General features: G+C 37.3%; 1 protein-coding gene across 1 annotated transcript in view; it reads right to left on the bottom strand.

The window, feature by feature from the left end:
* The window catches only part of CNTN3 (contactin 3), a 387,846-nt gene that overhangs the window by 320,383 nt on the left and 47,721 nt on the right, over nucleotides 1-19,742 (bottom strand). Inside the window, exon 3 of the mRNA XM_045289985.1 lies at nucleotides 16,845-17,020. Coding sequence (XP_045145920.1) covers nucleotides 16,845-17,020 — 176 coding nt within the window. The remainder of the gene's footprint in view (nucleotides 1-16,844; nucleotides 17,021-19,742) is intronic.

The raw sequence follows: 19,742 nt of genomic DNA, 5'->3' as shown, positions 1-19,742 counted from the left end.
TATTTTCTCATTTTCACTAGTAACGTTCAATTCTATACCACTGGATAGATTAATATTAATCTTTGAATTAACAAATGCCCCATGGAGTTTTTTTTAGGTTATTTCTCCAGAAGCCTCTAAATCAGAGTATATATTCTCTCTCTCTGTCCATTTTATAGAAAGACATATATAGTCTATTTTAGTATTAAATATGAATGCTTTTTGAGCTCACACTTAATCCTGGTCTCAATCTAATTATAAGCAGCTCTTATGATGTGGCCCTGCTCCATACTAACCCTCATGAAGAGATCACTGAAGATAAGACTGCAGAAAGCAGTATGATGAAACCATTTGGCAGTTGGCTCTCAGAAAGAATAGCTTCTGTCTTAAAGTCTTGTCTGAAAGTAAGCAGCCATCTAAGCGAGGTGTCAGCTAAGTCCACAAGGAACAAGCCCAGCAGCCTGTGTGATCAAAGCATTATTAATAATCCACGATGGGGGTGGGGATTGTATTAGAACTTAAATTCTGGGAATCCAGGGTGGATGATCCCTACAGGTCCAGTGGTGTGGGTGGCGATACTGGGAGGGTAGAGGGAGAGTGGGTAGGAAAGCGGGAACCGATTACAAGGAGCTATATGTGACCTCTTCCCCAGGGGACGGACAACCGAAAAGTGGGTGAAAGGAGATGTCGGACAGGGCAAGATATGACAAATTAACAGTTTGTGAATTATCAAGGGCTCATGAGGTAGGGAAGGGGAAATGAGGACCTAATGCTGGGGGCTTAAGTGGAGAGGAAATGTTTTGAGAATGATGAGGACAATGAATGTACAAATGTGCTTTACACAATTGATGTATGTATGGATTGTGATAAGAGTTGTATGAGCCCCTAATAAAATGATTTTTAAAAAAAGAACTTAAATTCTGAGCACTTCAGTTTAAAGAAAGTTATGGATGACATTAATATCCCAAAATCCATTTGCAGAGTCCACACATAGATTAAGCTTCCACAGAATCACTTCTGATCAATAACCAAGCATGTGAACAATATTGCCCTCAGGCAGAGTGGCTTGGAAAATAGATGACCTCCATCCTTCTCCAGCCAGTCCATGGAGGAGCAGTCTCTCTGAGTGGCTTGCCTGGGTATCCTTGATAGGGATCGTTGTGCTGAGGACACTACCAGGGTTGCATAGTCACAAATTAAGCCTATCAATTTCGCCCTTGATGCTTTGTTCTGAACACCTTGAAACAATTTTGTGAGCTCTTCTATCAAACATAATTTATGTGTCCAAGTCATGGCCTATTCCTGTTGCTCTAGTTAAATCTATAACTGTGCTTTATTGATCTGCCACAAATCCTGGATTTGTGACAGTTCCCATTGTTCCATGCCTACTGAAATAGCATCCTGACTGTGAATTCTCAGACTTCATATTGACTTCATGCTAATTACCGCCCTCATCCAGATGATGTGTCTGTGATATTTGTTGTTTTAGCCACTTTTGTGATGGGAAAAAAAAAAGAATACCGTTTGATAGTGGAAGCCTATACATATTTTAAGAGAATAAAATAAAAAATAAAATATACCTGATAATAAGAGATCAGAAATTTTAAGATTCTCAGACCTGGGGCATATTATCACTAATAAAAAATAAATTCTAGCTTACTGAATTTCATGTAATATCCAGACTGGCTTGTATTGGCAGAAATGGCCCTTGTTCTCATGCCACCCCTTCAAGAGTAAACTCTTAAATTAACTGATGAAATTTTAATTGATAGCATCACTTAAAACTAAGTAAATAAGAGAAAACCACAGGCAAGGGAAACTAGCACAAAAATATCAGCAAACTACCATATTTCCATAAATGCTTATAGCCCTATAGCATGCAAATAGCGCAGGGTCTAGACTCTCAAAATTAAAGACCTGGTGGTGACAGCTAACAAGTGCAACTTTTAATGATCAAGGTCATAGACACATGATAGATGAGTTTCCTTTAGTTGACAGATAATGGAAGAGCTGAAACAGCATCGTGAAACCTTGTCTCACAGAAATACATCATTGATTTGTTAGTTTCAACACATACAGCCTAGAAGGGAAAGTGGCAAACGATGCTTAAGCCATTGCTTCACTGTGATATTTTGGAAAATTCATAATTTAAAAAATGAAGGAAAAATTACATGCATATTTTCCATGTTTCAAAACCTAGAAATTATTATATTTGTTTTAGAAGGCAATTTAGATTAATTTCTATGTAAGCATTCTTCCTTTGGATGTAACAACGATTTAGTGGCCAAGCCAGGACCAGAATTAAGCTCTTCCACTTCTCATTTGTGAATTATTCCACGCAAGCATGTTTGTTAGGTAAATCTACTACACAAGATCTCTTTAGCTATTGCAAATCAATGATGTTACTTTGATGGCTAGGTGTGCCTGGCCTAAACCATGTTTTTTCAATTGCCTTATATGCATGTGGAAGTTGGACATAGAATACACACACAAAATAAAAAAACAATGACTTTGAATTATGGTGCTGGGGAGGAACACTGAGAGCACAATGAACTGCTAAACAAGAACTGCTCTGTCTTGGAAGAAGTACAGGCTGGAGTTCTCCTTAGAGGCAAGGATACTGAGATTTCATCATACATACTTTGGACATGTTGTCAGGCGAGACCAGTCCCTGGAGAAGGACATCATATTGTTAAAGTGGACAGGCAGTGAAAAAGAGGTAGGCCTTCAATGAAATAGGCTGACACAGTGGCTGCAACAATGGTCTCAAGCATAGAACACCTGTGAAGATGGCACAGGACCACAGGCAGGGTTTCTTTTGTTCTGTCATGCACAAGGTAAATATGGGATCGAACTTAACCACAACAGCACAATTTTTAGATTAGCATTTAATTTTAACTCTGTTGCACAGCTTTCAAATTGAAGATAACCGTTTTCAGCTTAACGATCACCGAAGGTCTTTACAAACGACACTAGGTATCATTTGTAGAGATGGCTAAAAAATCCTCTAAACTATAGGATTGGATGACTTTTGGGCATATTTTATATATATATACATATATATATAATACTTTCTGCAATTCAATCATAAAAAGACAACCACATTTTAAAATATTTGCTAGGCATCTGAATGGATATATGTGTTTTCTATTTGTTTACCAATAGTTTCATTGTGATATAATTCACATATCATACACTTCCATAGTTCAACTGTATTTAAATAGGGTTGTATACACATCACCACAATCCGTTCTAGCGCATCCCCTCCTGAATTCATTATTTCCTCCCCAATTCCCCTCAAACTTGCTCTGCTTTCCCAATAAGCTATTATATCAATGACTGTCTCTATATATCCTTCCCTTCTGTGCTTCTTCAACTGGGAGACATACAAAAAAGAGAAAGATCAAAACTCTCTCTCTATATATATATTTTTTCTCACACATATATTATATATTAAATATATATATTAATATATTAAATATATTTTAATAAAATGGAGACAGAAAAGCCAATAGTCAACATGAAAATAAGGCAGAGAAAAAACCTCTGTGGAAGAGCAAACAAAAAATTATTTAACTTAGAGAAAATCCATAGTGGGCCAAAAGGGGGTCAAATGACTGTGTATCAGATTATATCACAGTTCCATCCACCACAATAAAACCTGCAATAATCTCTGTCAGCTAACAAGGCTCTGTCTGACCACATCATACCTTGGCTGTGATCAGAGTAGATCTGCCAGAGGCTTAATCCGAACAGGTACTCTGTAGACAGGTTTTGGGTTCCCACTGTCCTCCATAGCCTTCTACAATTGCCCATGGATATAGCTTTAAAGAAGATACACAAATGACCAATACACAACTGACCATTTGAACATCATTCTCCCTTAAGGAAATAGAAATTGTATAATGAAAAACAATTTGATTAAACTTTTTAAAAGATATATAATAAGTAAAACTTAGCAAGAATGTGGGAAAAGTGATGTTGACAAGAGTGTAAAAATGGTACAGTGGTTTTGAAAAATCAGCCTACAAGTTCTTCTAAAGGTTAAATATAGTTACTATATGAACCAACATTTTCAATCTTAGAAAGAAAAAATTATGTACAAACTACACACAAAATCTTGTAAACAAACATGTGTACAACACATGTTTACATGTGCCATTATTCATAATAGTAAAATAGTAGAATCAACCTTAATGCCCATGAACTGACGACTGGCTTACAGAATGATATAGCCATATAATGGAACACTATTAAACTATTAAAAGGAGCCCTGGTGATGTTGTGATTAAGCATACGCTTCCATCCTCATGGTCAACAGTCTGAAACCACCAGCCACCTCAGGAGAAAGATGGGGCTTTTACTCCAGTAAAGAGCTACAGTCTTGGAAACTCAGCCGGGCAGTTCTATCCTGTCCTACCGAGTCCCATGGAGGTGGCATCAAAACTCAGTGGCAGTAGGTGATGTACTTTTTCTTTGTTTTGTACTGCAAGCACAGAATTTCTGATACTACAACTTTATGACTCTTGGAAACATGATGAAAAATGTTTATATTAATGATAGCACAACTCTGAGGATATACTCAAGTCACTGAATTCCATATTTTAATTGAATGAATTTCATAACATATAAATTATAACTAAATAGGACTGTATTTTAAAAATTAATCTGAACCTGTCCTGTCAGGTCAACCCTGCTATTATCAAACACATCATTGGAATATACATTCCTCATTTGGGAATTAGAAAAGGTTGCCTCCTCTGGGATGGAGAGTTTCAAGGTCAACCATTTCCTTGTGTGGGACAACCAGAGATGAGGCAGCTGTACTCTTGGAGAAGGAAGCTTTAGATTAATACCAACTGGGACTCCTTAGCAGAGTATGGCCTGTACAAATAAAATACATATAATAATACATGATCTTTCTGCACCAGCAGCACTTTAACCACAACTCACCACACTACCAGCACCACTCCCCAATTAACCACTCCCCCTCCTCTCAGCAAAATCCTGGTCTTCTAATGTTGCCTATCTTGGTGAATCGCACACCTTCTATCCAGGTTCAAAATAAAAATACTGCACACACGCCAACCAATCAAATGTCAAGGTCTATCTTTTTTTCTTCAAGATTTCTAAATTTGATTTCTCCTCCACAGTCTGCAGCTGCCGAAATAAAGATAATCTGTCCCCACTGGTCTCTACATCCCTGCCTTCCACCCCCACCATTCTGGATCCCTTCTGATCTAATAACTCAAGAGCAGTCAGCTTCTTCATCCACGGGAACAGGTCACTGTTTCATGGCCTCAGTAATATCTTGAAGATTATATGAGCATGCACAATCTAGCCAGTGACCACTCTACTACTTCTGCAAATCTTCTCATGAATCTTCCCTTCCTTGACTACACTGAACTGATTTTTTTTAAGGTTTCAATCATGTTAGGCTTGTATTCACTCCATTTCCTTTAACACTAAAGAATGACGATCTAAGTAGAAAATTCCAAGTATCAAAGACAGACTACAAGGCAAAGCAAACCTATAATTTTCCTTTACACTACTTGTTACAGTTTGTATGTCTTTAATGGTATGATGAACTTCTATTCTTCACAAGACCCAGGCTCCAAAACAAACATAAATGTTTTAATAAAGAAATGAATAAATATTCTTTCAAGTATGCCCATCCTCTTGTGAAATTCCTAGTACAAACAACACAGCCTTGAGAAATGCTCAGTGAATAAATCAATGGAAGGCATGGACCACCACTATATCAGAAATGCTGAAAGAAGTTCTTCCAAGAGAAAAAACAAGATACTTCAAGAAGCCCCCAACCCAAAGGAATTCCACTGCCAGCCTATGAATTTCAATTCATAGCAAACACAGGTACCACTGTCCCTTAATGTTTTCAAGGTCATAAACTTCATGGAAGCAGACGATTGCATCATTCCCCTATGGAGCGGCTTGTAGGTTCAAACCACTAGCTTTCCTTTGTGAAGCCTACTGCTTAATCCATCACACCTACAGGGATCCCAAACCAGATGTCAGACCCTCTGAAAAAATAAAGAAGAGCATTTGAGAAGAAATAAGTGAAGGACAAACAATAGCTCATTTTTCTTATTTTTTGCTCTTTTAACAGATAATAGTTTGTTTAAAATAATAGTAGAACAAACATAATTAAGAATATTGATTATGGATCGGTGAAATGAAAGTCATAATACTAAAAGGGATGTGAGAATACTCTGATGGTAACTGTACTACAATAATTATGGATTCAGAGTGCTAAATCTTTGTCCATAGAGCCACTTGGTAACCATCAAGTGGGTAAGCCACCAAACTTTTGGTTAGTACCAAATAGTGAGAGAACCAAAAATTATAAAGGCAGTATGATTGATAAGCTAAGGAAAAAGAGAAAATAGCATATAAAAATATAAAATGTACCCTGCTAACATTCATCCAAGGAAAGGAATAATAATTCTAAGAATTTTAGACAAAGCACATTTCAGAGTAAGAAAAATAATAATAAAGGTGGGGCATAGTATAATGTCAAAATGTTCAATTCTATTAGGGAAAAAAATCATAATCCTAAATATATATTATACACCTAACAAGAGAACATCAAAATATGTCATGCAAAATGCATAGACTGTAAGTAACACTATTACAGTATTATAGTAGATGCTTTTATCACTCTTATATCAGTAATTGACAGATCTAGTAGGCAGCAAAGCATTAGGGACATATCTGAACATATCGATAAACTTTATCTAATTGATATAGGGCTGCTATGAGTCAAAATGGAGATGAAAAGAGGATTAATAAAGAACAGGGTTGAAATTAAGTAGATACTTCAAAATGGCAAAGAAATACAGAGTTGGAAAATATAATAATAGAAATCAAAATATATAGGCAAGAACAAATAAATTCAAAATATATGAGACAGAAAAGAAAAAATTGAAAGATAACTGCTGAACATATTTAGAAGCCTCCCTAAAATATAGAATATGAGATTTGTAATCACACCTTAGACTAATAGAAAAATAATAACTAATCCCAGCATAAGAGCCGTGAGTGGTTCAAATGGCTAACACACCTGGCTGCTCACAGAACAGCTGGTAGCAGGAGTACACCTCAGGGCCCTTCGGACACATACAAAAAGTCAGTGGTTCAAACCTACCCAATGGTATCTCAGAAACAGACCTTCTGAAAGATCGAGCCACTGAAAACCCTACAGAGCACGCTTCTACTCTGTCGCAAGTGCAGTCACTTTGGGTAAGGCTTGATTAGACACAACTGATTTGGTTTCCTCCTGGGGTGGCCTGCATTATGTGCTAGGCATTGTACTAGGTGCTTTGAGCACTTATTCAGCACACATTTAATGGTCACAGTGTATGAGGTAATGTTATCCTTGCTTTAGAGAGGAATTATCTGAGTACAAAGTTTCATGAATACTAATTACTGAAAGTAGATTCAAACTCAAGTCGCTTGAATCCAGCCTCTGCATAAGTATTGCTATGTATGCATTACTGAAAAGCTATTTTTAAAGAATAAGGGCAGGATAAACACAATTGCAGACAAAATTGAAGAAAGAATAGCAATACTGACAACCAATTATAACTTGTGAAAAGGATTTCTGAAGGATTCAGATTTCAAAGAAGGAAAACGCATCATTGAGTATGTAAGATAATGAGAGTTTGTAAGCAAACACACACACCTGGGTTCTCTCTTCCTCTGGAAATATCACCCAAACCAGAATGTACTTGCACCGAAGAGTATTTTATTGAAGGAATGGATCCACAAAGATGAGAAAAGAGGAAAGCGAGGTGAAATAAAAATTGTGGAACCTAGAAAGCACACAATATGGTGTTACTGGATAGCATACACTGGAGAAAGGCCACTCTTCAAACTCACAGCAGAGAAAGCCTAGACATTAGTCGCTTCTTGAGCAGTCTCCTCGAGGCTTACGGTTGGCAGCAGTAGGAACTTCTGGAAAAGGACGTAAAGTGGATGAGACTATGCATATTCCTTTTTCACGTCAAGAGCTCAGGCATTGCAATGGATGAGTGTGTGACTGTCTATGGACAGGTGAACAAAAAGCCCATTAGCTTCATCAGAGAAATCCAGGTCACTTTGCTTCGGACTATAAGTCAGAATGGACTCAGTGGATGTGGGTTTGGTTTGTCTGGTCTCTCACCTCACAAAGATGGGGGTGCCATATGAGATGTAGTAAATTCACATGGCCCTTCTAACGGTAATTCCTCATGTGATGTATTATAATTCTGGATTCTTAGCCTGTGGAAGGAGGGAGCTATTTGTTACAAGATTAAGGTGGGGTTAAGTCTTGACTTTAATCAATGGTGTGACTTAGCTCATATCCCTTGTTTCTTTGAGGGAATCTTTAAGACTACTTTACTAAAGAGTACTATGGTCTGCTAAAATACCAACAAAACAGGCCTCCCTCAAAGTCATTCTTCAGTATAGAAGCCACAGAGAGAAAGCCAAGAACCACTGGAAGAGCAGGTCCAAGATCTCTGTCTTAAGTGGTGGAAACTGCCTAGAAGAGATGCAAACGAGTGTGATACAGCCTCAGAGGAGCAGCACCTGAACTATGAACTATGAGGTACTTTCTCCTCATCTGGCCGAGATTGTGAGGTTGAAGGGTAGGCTATCTTCCTGGCTGATGGAGGCAAGCTCCAGGGGACCATGTGACTGAAAGTTTGCAGATTGTAGAGAGACTTGGATGCTGGCTGAGGAGAAGTGATGCTGTGGAGCAATGACTGTGTACTCACTGTGTGCTGATCTTGACTTGTAAAACCTATTAACTCCCCTAATAAACCCTCCTAACTGTGAGTATTGTCTGTGAGCTGTGTACGGCTATTGCAATGGACTCTTGAACCCAACACAGAGTGTCCTGGGAGGAATGGTTGGCATCAGAACAGAGTAATGAATGATGGAGGGTGAACACATGTCTGATCCCTGCCTCATGGAAACAGGGAAGCCAGAGGAGGTCAGAGACAGCCAGCGTCCCCTATGCTGTTTACTGCATTATACTCACCTCCAGAAGAGAAGATGTTTACTTTCTAGATGTGAAAAGAGAAGTTGTCAAGACTCAAAGTTAGCAGACATATTTTGTGAGGTGGCTTGTATAGAAGCCAAGGGGATTCCCTTACGACATGCAAACTGAATGCTGAGATTCCCCCAGGCCTTTGGGCCACCCCTACTTTCAGCCCCTTCACCCCTTCTCCAACCCCACTCCATTTATCAAGATGTTAATGGGAAATTTTGCTCTTTAGGAATAAATTGGATTCTTTTTCTCACAAGATGTGGCACGTCTAACAAAGAAGACTGAAAACACAGTTATTAAGGAACCCTCAATAGGATTCCCACATTACTGAGACTTCACAGTAACAAGTTCCAATCACACATCCAAATCTGCCCATCGGATCAGATTTCCAGTTCTCGCTCCTTAACTGAAGAGCCCTGGTGGTCTACTGGTCATATGCTGAGATGGGGCCTTCACGGTCACAGTTCACAGACGCCACCAGCGCCATGGGAGAGAGACAGGTACAGTCTCGGAAGCCCATAGGGTCTCTATGAGTCACCACTGAATAGGTATGGTTTTTGGTTGGGTTCTTAACTCTGCACCATCAACTCAAGATTACTGAACCTGAGAAAAGGTTTGCAATTGACAAATAAAAGTGAAACAACAGAAAACATTAACTGAGGCAACTTGGAAAATATTCTGACCAGGATAGGAAAATGTAAAGAAAAATATTAATATATCCATATGGATCTGAGAAGGTATTACAGCAATTGAACTAAAATAAGACATAAAAAATAAATTTAGATCTCAACTCTTTTAAATTATAAAAAAAAAGTATGATAGCAGACACTCAGAGCTCAAAATGCATGTTCAAAAAAGGTGAAAGTAACCTACTAAGAAGAAGAAATGGACACACCTGATTGGACATTAAACTTCAAAAACCTAAGTGACTGCCATGGAGTCAATAGCTCATTCATAGTGTCCCCCTGAGGCTTCTGAAACTGTAACTGTTTACAGGAATAGAAAATCCCTTGGAGCTGCTAGTGGTTTTGAATAGCCGACCATGGGGATCACAGCCCAACATCTCACCACTCCACCACCAGAGCTCCTTGACTGGACATAGGGGTCATAAAAGTGAAATGAGTGGAAGAATAAAAAGGAGGTGGTACAAAAGGCAAATAAAGATATATATGTATATATATATCTATGCCAGTATAATGAATTATAATGAATGGGAGAATGGTCTAGCTCAATCACAGGTATCACCTGTCCTTTCTCATGAGGATGAGGATGAGAACAGACATTCTGAAGGAATGAACACCAGGGGAGAAGGAGAGGTGAACACCATGGTAGCGAAAGAGTTGGAGATCTCAGAGCCGAGATGCAGGTGGCTTCTAGGAAAGGTAAATATCATTATTATCTATCTTTTATAGAAAAATAAAAGATAACCTGAGATACGCTAAAGCTCACTACTAAATAAAACATTTTAAAATTACAAATACCAATATAATAACCAGAATGTTAAATAAAATTAAAATAATACCTAATGAAAGCATAGTGAAACTTCAGAAAACTAGTCGGAACAAAAAGATCATACATGTCATTTCAAATTAATGAGAAAAATTTCCTTTCAAAAGATAGCACATATCGAAATTTCATCAGATTTCTCAAAATTAATGTTGACAATGCTAGACAAATTTTTGAAGAAAAGGAGCATTCTTTTACAATTTAGAACTCTCAATCAACTATGCCAGTATAATGAATTATAATGAATGAGAGAATGGTCTAGCTCAATCACAGGTATCACCTGTCCTTTCTCATGAGGATGAGGATGAGGATGAGAACAGACATTCTGAAGGAATGAACACCAGGGGAGAAGGAGAGGTGAACACCATGGTAGCGAAAGAATTGGAGATCTCAGATCCGAGATGCAGGTGGCTTCTAGGAAAGGTAAATATCATTATTATCTCAGAATCTGAGAGATGCTTCAGAAAATTAGCAAAGCATTCAGTTTCCTTCATAGAACACCACATATTCCTAATGTTGGGGAATAGAAAAGTTATACATGAAAGGAAAATTCACCAGTTGATCAAACTCATTTCTAAGTTATCATTTACAATGTCATAATAACTTAAACGTGGAATATTGACTGGCCAAAATTATGATCTAGTATTATCCTGTAATAACATGCCTCAAGATGATGCAAATTTAAATACTAAAGCAGTTTCCTACAGACACAGGGTCACCTTTTCATTTTCTGTGAAAATTTGGTTGGGGAGCTGAGAAGGAAATTGATCTGACTTCTGGTCATTGGGAACTCTATCTAGTGAGCACACAGTGTCCTCACACTGGAATCCAGTGCAAGTTTTTCTATTTTTAATACTGTGCTTTTGTCAGGGGTAAAAACTTAAAATGCTGTTTTCAAAAATCTTATACTAATGCAACCTCACAATGGTTTAGTGACAAGAGAGAATTACAGCATCAGATTGCAGCAACATCTGCAACCTAAAAAGGAAGAAAAATAAAACCAAGAAGGAGCAAAACAAGTAAATAAAAATAATGGCGGTAGGTATCAAAAGAACGATTAAATAAAATGAAAGTTACTGCCTCTTGTTAAATAGTGAGGACGTGGGCAGAAACCCGGTGTTTGCATAAAAAAATTAAATGAAAACTTGTACACATTCACATTATTACTAATTTAAAAGGAAACTAAAATAAACCATGAAAGGGAACAGTAAGAATAATGTATAATTCACAAGGTTAAGCAAATATAAATATTAGAAAAAGTAGTATAGAGTTGGGAGGGTGGTAATACAGCATCAACCAATACAAAATCCTCTATTCTGGGAGATATTAATTTTAGACTTTGTTAAATATGCATAATAAACGTTTTACAGCAATTACTAACAGAAAGTAAATTCAAAAGGAGACTAAAATAATGCATTAATATAGTTATAGTAATAGCTAAGCTATAAGCTAAACAATAAAACAGTTAAGCTTTTAGAGATAGAGGGTTTTCTCATGTTGTCAAAAATTGATGTATGCACAAATAAGTATGCAAGCTGGGCAGATGTAGTGGTATGCAGGAGCACAAAGCATATCTACATATGAATTTGAATGTGCTGAAAATATATTCACGCATACAGTAGGCTTTGTTGTTGTTAAATGCCATCAAACCACTCTCAACTCAAAATGACACGCAGTAACGGAGAAGCCCCTGGCGTGGGGCTGGCACACCCTAGCCCTCAGAGCGCCATCCTTGCTCTTCAGCACTTTGAAGAGGTCTGTGCAGCAGATTCTCAAACATCACTTGATTCTGTGCCTGCTGCTCCCATGAGTGCTGCTTGTGGATCCATGAAAAATGTCTTTCAAAATTTCAAATTCTTATCTTATCATGACAGCATCTACTGGTCCAATTGTGAGTATATATATTTTTGTGTCCTTTACGTTAAGTTGAAATCCATCACGAAAGCCTCTTTTTCGATTTTGTACCAGCAAGTGCTTTAAGTCCTCTTCAATTTCAAAAAGCAAGGTTGTGTCTCCTCCATATCAGATCCTGATATCTGATATCAGACCCTGAGGTCACGTTCTTACTCATGTAGTCCAGCTTCTCTAATTATCTGCTCAGCAGACAATGCGCGAGTACGGTGAGAGGTTAGTACTCTACACATACTTATTCTAATTTCAACCAGGCCATATTCCCTTGTTCTGTTCAAATGTAACAGAGTTTAAGTATTTGTGAAGAATTAATATAGTTCAATATTTATTATGCTCAAGTTATATACAGTTTATATATCTATATAGATTTAGACAGATAGATAGATGTATGACTTATCAGACATGATTTTAAACTTGAAAGCATATCAAGTTACCCTAATTATCTGTTATTATGGATTTCTTACTGAGGAATGCACTAGTCAGATAGTGCTATTGGACTCTGAAATATAATTTTTCAGTAGTGAATAATGTGCCTCAAATCTTAAGCTAAGTGGGGGTTTAAAAGATACTTCAAATACTTTTCTCAAAACAACTTGCATGGCTGAACTCATTTATGACTAAATATCTATAGCGGTGCTTCATAATGCTTCAACTAAAAGCATTTTTATAGAAAAGACTAGGAAAAATCAGAAGTAAGACAATTAAAATAAATTATTCACAAAGCATTGGTATTTTGACATTGGGAGGTACATGTCAAACTTTCTGTGGTTGAGATTAAGAAATTGACAGATTTATTTCCAAATACTGCAGTCACCAAAAATATACACAGTAGTACTATTAGAAAGTGTCCGCCATTCAAACATTGATTAATTTTACTGCCTCCTCCACCCAGCACCTGTGAGGCTTTCTACTCACTTAAAGGATCATGAATTCGAAAACCTGTGGGGGCCATTCTACCTCATCCTATAACAGGGTTCTCAACCCTCCTAAAGCTGCGACCCTGTAATACAGTTCCTCATGTTGTGGTGACCCCCAACTATAAAATGATTTTCGCTGCTACTTCATAACTGCAATTTTGCTACTGTTATGAATTATCATGTAAATATCTGATACGCATGATGTATTTTCATTGTTACAAATTGAACCTAATTAAAGCATAGTGATTCATCACAAAAACAATATGTAATTATATATTGTGAAATATTTATTTCTGATTACAAATAAATGAAATTTTGTCTTGAAGCATGGTGCAGCATGGGTAACAGTCTTCATGCTGGGTACTTGAATGTGGATGTATCTGCATGTGGGCGGACCCACCTGGAGACAGATAGAGGAATGGTGTCTCAGTTCCTAAGACCATCAGAAATATGTTTTCCAATAGTCCTAGTTGACCCCTGCAAAAGGGTCATTTGACCTCCAAAGTGGTGGCGACCCACAGGTTGACTGTGGATCTATAGGCCCCTATAGGATTTATAGGGTCACTATGAACCAGTGAGTGTGAGTGCACAGGTTTTGTGAATGTTGCATGTAGAATCTTTAAAGCAGAGGAGTGCAAGCATCTTACGTTAAAAGTTGCCTTTTCTCTTTCATTGTATTACAAATAATATTTTCAGACAACTTGAACATTAAGACAAAATTTCTTTGCATCGAAAGTGGTGCACTGACCATATATTCATTTACTCATTTGTACATGAAGCACATATGAAGTACTTTCTTTATGGCTAGGAGAAACAAAGACTTATTACTAAGCCCTAAAACATACAATATAGTCACAAGAGGAGACACTGCTATACTGAACAATTAGAGAGAACATTTTTCAATGACAAGTTACCATCCATTTGCCTGCAGCAAAGACAGGCGAGACTCCTCTGAACTGCAGTCATTAGCATCCTACTAACACAGGGGTCTCCATCCTCACCCTGCTAGCAGCTAATGTACTGCATCTTCTTAAGGTTACCAAGGTTAAAGCATTGCTCTACTCCAGCTAGTCATCTAGAATCACTGATGTTTTTAATATCCTCTATTTCGTTTGCCATCTTTTGTTTCTTTCCCAGTAAACTATATCAAACCACATAAATTTTAAAACCAAACAAAACATTTTATATAGTTTCAGCTCATAGAGTATAGGGCTAAGAATACCTGCTGTTATTTCTTGTAACTTACAAATAAAGCACTTAAGAAACACCACCAGTAGCCATAACTGTTGGTAGGCGTAGGGGTGGGGGAACCAACTCTCTCTATATTAGGAGTATATCATAATATATTAAATATATATGAATTACTGAATATATTTACATATATCTAGATTTCTAAATATATATCAGGGTTACTAAAAAATGTAATACCAAACTATTTGCTGTTGAGTTGACACCAACTGTGGGTGAACCCATGTGTTTCAAAGTAGAACTGTGATCTATAATGTTCTCAGGAACTATATGTCAAACATGGGAGTAACGGAAGCATCATAAAGTGGAAGAAAACTCAGATGAAGCCCAACGTGTGGCCTGAGTTTGATTTATGAAAGAGAGAAATTATTTTTTCGTTCATTCACCTCAAGCACCCACCTCATTCACCCCAATTCAGAATCTCAAGACATCATCAAAAAGCAACAACCAAAACAATGTAGCAACTTTTTTGGACAAAGTAATTGACTATGTGGTCTGACCTTCCTTGCAGGTTTGAGCTTACATGCCCAGAATGAAAGTATCAACCACTATATACCAAACATTCCTCTGGGCTATGCTTAAAGAAAGCAACTTTAAGTGACAAGGCCATGGAGATGGCTTGAATACTGCTTGATATTTAAGGAACAGACTCTCCAAATCCAGTGTCCCTCAGTGGTGACACAAACCTACTGCATGGGTAGCATCCATCCTAGCTATCTGACATCAACCTATGGACTTGATTGCAAGGCGCCCTGATGAAAACATCCTGATGCTCAAGAGTCTTGCTTTGTTGAGAGTAATAACGTTCTCTGCTGCTGACCCAGGAGTCTTATGTGTTTTGCAGCACTCTTGGAACGGTAACGGGTTACTTTATTATTTTGTAAACAGAGTAAAACTAAATCCCACACTCAGTAATGATATCCCCCTCTGTGTACTAACTATTGGCTAGGAACTAGGATGAGAGGAGATACAATCTTAGAAGCACTTTTCATATACTACATACTTACTAAGATTGAGGGGAAAATATAGCACTTGGTAACACTTATTCACATGTTACTGAGGAACACTATAGGTAGGTGTACCTGTGGCATGTAGCAAGGAAAACATCAAAAGAAGCAACTAAGTATGATAACCAATTAAAAGAGTTAACCAGCAGAAGTATAATTTATCATTACAAGTATAAAAAGGAATAGAAAATCCATGCATTAAAAGCCACATGGTAGTGTGGAATTACCAAAAAGCAACTTGGCCTTTGGGTCCTAGTTCTTGAACCATGCCGGATGGCTTTTGTCCAGATTGGTGGGGAACTCCACCAGTAATAGATCTTTATCCAGAATGACTGTAGGACACTCTGTAATTGACCTTTACAGAGCTGGGCCAGAGTCCTCATCCTTTAGCTGAGCTCTACAGGAACTGCCCAAGGAAACCCACCGGTCTAACCTTTCCCAGAACTGCCTTTGGGCATGATCTGGACCTGATTTTTACAGGGGTTAGCTTGGGGTACATCTCACCTCCAGATGCCCCCCACCCATCCTGCCGAGCAACTATAAAAACCTAGCATACAAAGGCTCAGATGGCATTTAATGATCCATGGGAAACCAGAAAAGAGGGCACCCTTTGTACTGCCCTTTGAGCATCCAGGACTGGGTGAACTTGCTCTGACACTGGTTGCAGTGGTTGCAACATACATGCAAGAAGATGTACAGACAATAAGTGGACCCAGTTGGTGATAAGGGTGTAAGAAGGAAGTTGAACTGAGAGCCCAGTCCCTAGGTACAGATAGCACTGACAGTCTATGTGACCAAGGCAAAGCCCAAAGGAGGTCAACAACACCTCATATTATGGACTCCCCCGTTCACTGTTTATATTCCTTAATTTCATCAGTGTTGTCACATTATATTCTCCAGTTCATATATTCTTCAAGCACAAGGACCACATTTGACCACTCCTTCATAATCTCTTCATTTTTAACACAGTCCAAATCAGAATAGCTGCTCAATTAATGTAGCTGTACGTTGTTTCTTTTTCCTCCCCTACACACCTTTACAACATAGTAATACAAAACACACTAAGTCATACAGCGTACAGAAATAATAAACCTACTGAAATTTTAACCTATCTAATGATTTAGTGAAGTTCATGAATTGCTTCTAAACCACTAAATAATCACACAAAATAAGTCACATTGTTTTAAAATATTGGTTTTGCTAGATGTATACAGATGAACTTACAGGCAAACTGGAGTTTAGCTTCCCTGCTGACAACTGTTCCAAGTGGATTTGTTGCAAAACATTGGTAGCTTCCTATATCCTGACTTCTGTTGGGGTTAACCACCACAAGATCTCCTCCGTTCAGCTCATAGCGGTAATCCAAACTGAGATCAATGTCACTTCCATTCAGCTGCCATCTGTAAAATACATTTCAAGGATGTTTTAATCCCCTATCAGTATATGTAAACTTGGAAAAGACTGTATTAATAAATATAACTTATAGATGACTCCTCTCATTAATAAATGATACTGCATACATTATGCAGGAGATACAAAATCAAAGATCAAATATGTGCACATATTTATCAGAAGCAAAGGTTAAAGTAGAAAGTACAACAAAGTCTCATCTGGAAGTTAAACATTTAAAAAAACTGTCAGGAAAGTGAGGAAAATGTTTTGTTCATAGGGGGAAATTAACCTGGGTTTGTACAGGCAAAGATGAAGCAGAAAGTTGAGGTAATTATCTCAGATACTTCAGGCCAATCTCACACTGACAACGAAGAGGAGAAAGCACATAGTTCTTCGATTTACCTAGATTGAATAAGCACATTTAATAAGCTAATTGGATAACTGCTAAACGATCTATTTCAATTTGTCTAGGTAAATACCTGTCCCTTAGGCACTCACCACTTTTCTAAACCCTCACCATGCAATTTACTAAATGGTATAGCTTGGTCACAACACAAGCACCGCCGAGAGGGTCTGAATACACCAAGCATGAACCTAGAGCAAGGGATCCTGGTGGAGTGGGGGGCGACGTGTAGGGCTGTTAACAGCAAGGCAGTGGTCCAGACCCGCCAACACGTGGCGACCAGTGAGGCTGTCTGCTTCCATAAATGTCTACAGATTGGGAAACCCAAATGAACTGCTCTTCACTGCCTCACAGGATCACTGTGAGTTAGAACAGACCCAACGGCAGTGTGTTTTGTCTTTGCTTTTAATCCCCAGAACCATATTTAGCAATGAACAAATAGAAAAAGATAAGGGAAACAATAAAGAGCTGTCCTTAAACCAGGATTTCTTTCTGCGGTTTTGAAACAGTAAATATATTTGTCCCATCAAAATAAATTTCACCTTTGAAAATTCATTCTATCTGACAACCAAAAACTCAGTCATGAAATAAATTTTAAGCACCAACCTCCTAAAAAATGGCAAGTCTTTAACTAATTTCATCATACAATAAAATTATAATTCTATCAGGCTAAAATGTTAAAATATCATCACAATAATAATCTCAAATGCTCGTTTATAGCAATCTTAAGAAGTAATCCCAATAGTTAACTGAATGTTAATTTTATAGAGCACGTAAAAATAAACAAAACAATAGAAGTTCAATTCGTTGAAAACTATTATAAAATTATTATTATATTAACTGGCATCGAATATGACATAGACGGTCTGTTTTAAATTATATTTTAAAATATTTAAAATTTCTGTTTTAAATATGAATATTTAACTAAACATTTTATATATTTTTTCAAAATATGGACATTATCTCAAACTAAGCCAAGGATCTGTCACAATGATGGGTTAAAAGGCATATTAAAATGCTGTTTGTTTTATCATTTATGTAAAGTTTACATACATATCATTTATGTAAAGTTTTAGCATGACAGTAAGTAAGTAGTAGACATGTAGGAGGTCTTCGGGGGTACAAAGGTGCTTTAGGCAGTCTGGTTTTACTACTTGAACTGAGTAGTGCTTCCTCTATACTCATCATCATTCTCTCTTGACGGCCTGCATAATGTTTTGCAGTTGAAATAATGCATAATGCATTTTTAATGAAGAAGTGCTACAGAAATTAAGTAAGTTTATAAATTTACTTTCTACTGTTCAACATGTTTGACTCTTCACTCAATTTTAAAATCAAGATACTTTTCTTTCTTTATTGACATACAAGCCTCCAAGGTATAAAGCAACAATTCTGAGAAAGAAAAATTAAATTAAGAGATAGAAATATAAAAAGAAAATATCCAACTATTTTCTTCAGTACTTAAAAGAAAAATAGAAAAGAATAAAAAGCTAACATTTTCTCATCTGTGGCAGGTTTTTCCTGGTGAATTTTCCCTTTTGCTCTTCACTTAATTCTCAAGGTATGGATTTACATGAGCATTTTATATCACCCTTCTTCCCAATTTTTAATATTTCTACTTGCTTTTTGTTTGAGGTTTCTCTGGTTTGTTTGATCATTGTTGATTTTTTCTTTAATTTTAAAATTTTGTTTTGTATGTTTTTCTGTATGTGAAATCCACACAGATAGATATGGTAACTCTATAGAGACCATAACTCTATTAATAATTTCCTAGGGCCATAACAGGGTTGGATTGGGGAAATGAGCATAATAAAGAATAAAATGAATTAGTGAATTAGAATCTACTTCTTAGAGAGATCTTCAAACTTTCAATGCACACAATCCAAATCTGAGAAAAATTAGTTTATATCATCCTCATCAAGCAAGCAATGATTGTTCGTTCTGGGACACAAGTTGCTAAACAACTTTCCTCTCTCGATCTATCCTAGCCTGTGTGTCAATCTAAACCTTCTCATCCTTCTTCCCTTTCTCCCCTCCCTCCCATTTCGTGGGCACTATCCATTCAATACAGTCATGCATATCCTCCATGAAGAAGACTTGGGTGCTTTCCATTCCAGGTCAATGCACACCAGCACAACTACCACCAACTTGTAGGCTTTTGAGTTGTTGCAATGCTGACCAGGTTGCAGTGAGCTACAAACTAAAAAAAAAGAATTGGCAGTCTACTTCCTACAATCAGCTCTTTGCATCACCATGGTATTCTATGCCATTGATCCGATGGATGATGTAGGATCTAGGCATGAAGTGTTCACTTCCTGGGTGCCTGG

The sequence above is a fragment of the Echinops telfairi genome, unplaced genomic scaffold (assembly GCF_000313985.2).
Source record: "Echinops telfairi isolate 266 unplaced genomic scaffold, ASM31398v2 ScPeMD7_31;HRSCAF=116, whole genome shotgun sequence".
Lineage (NCBI taxonomy): Eukaryota > Metazoa > Chordata > Mammalia > Afrosoricida > Tenrecidae > Echinops > Echinops telfairi.
This window is presented reverse-complemented; position numbering and strand designations above follow the sequence as displayed.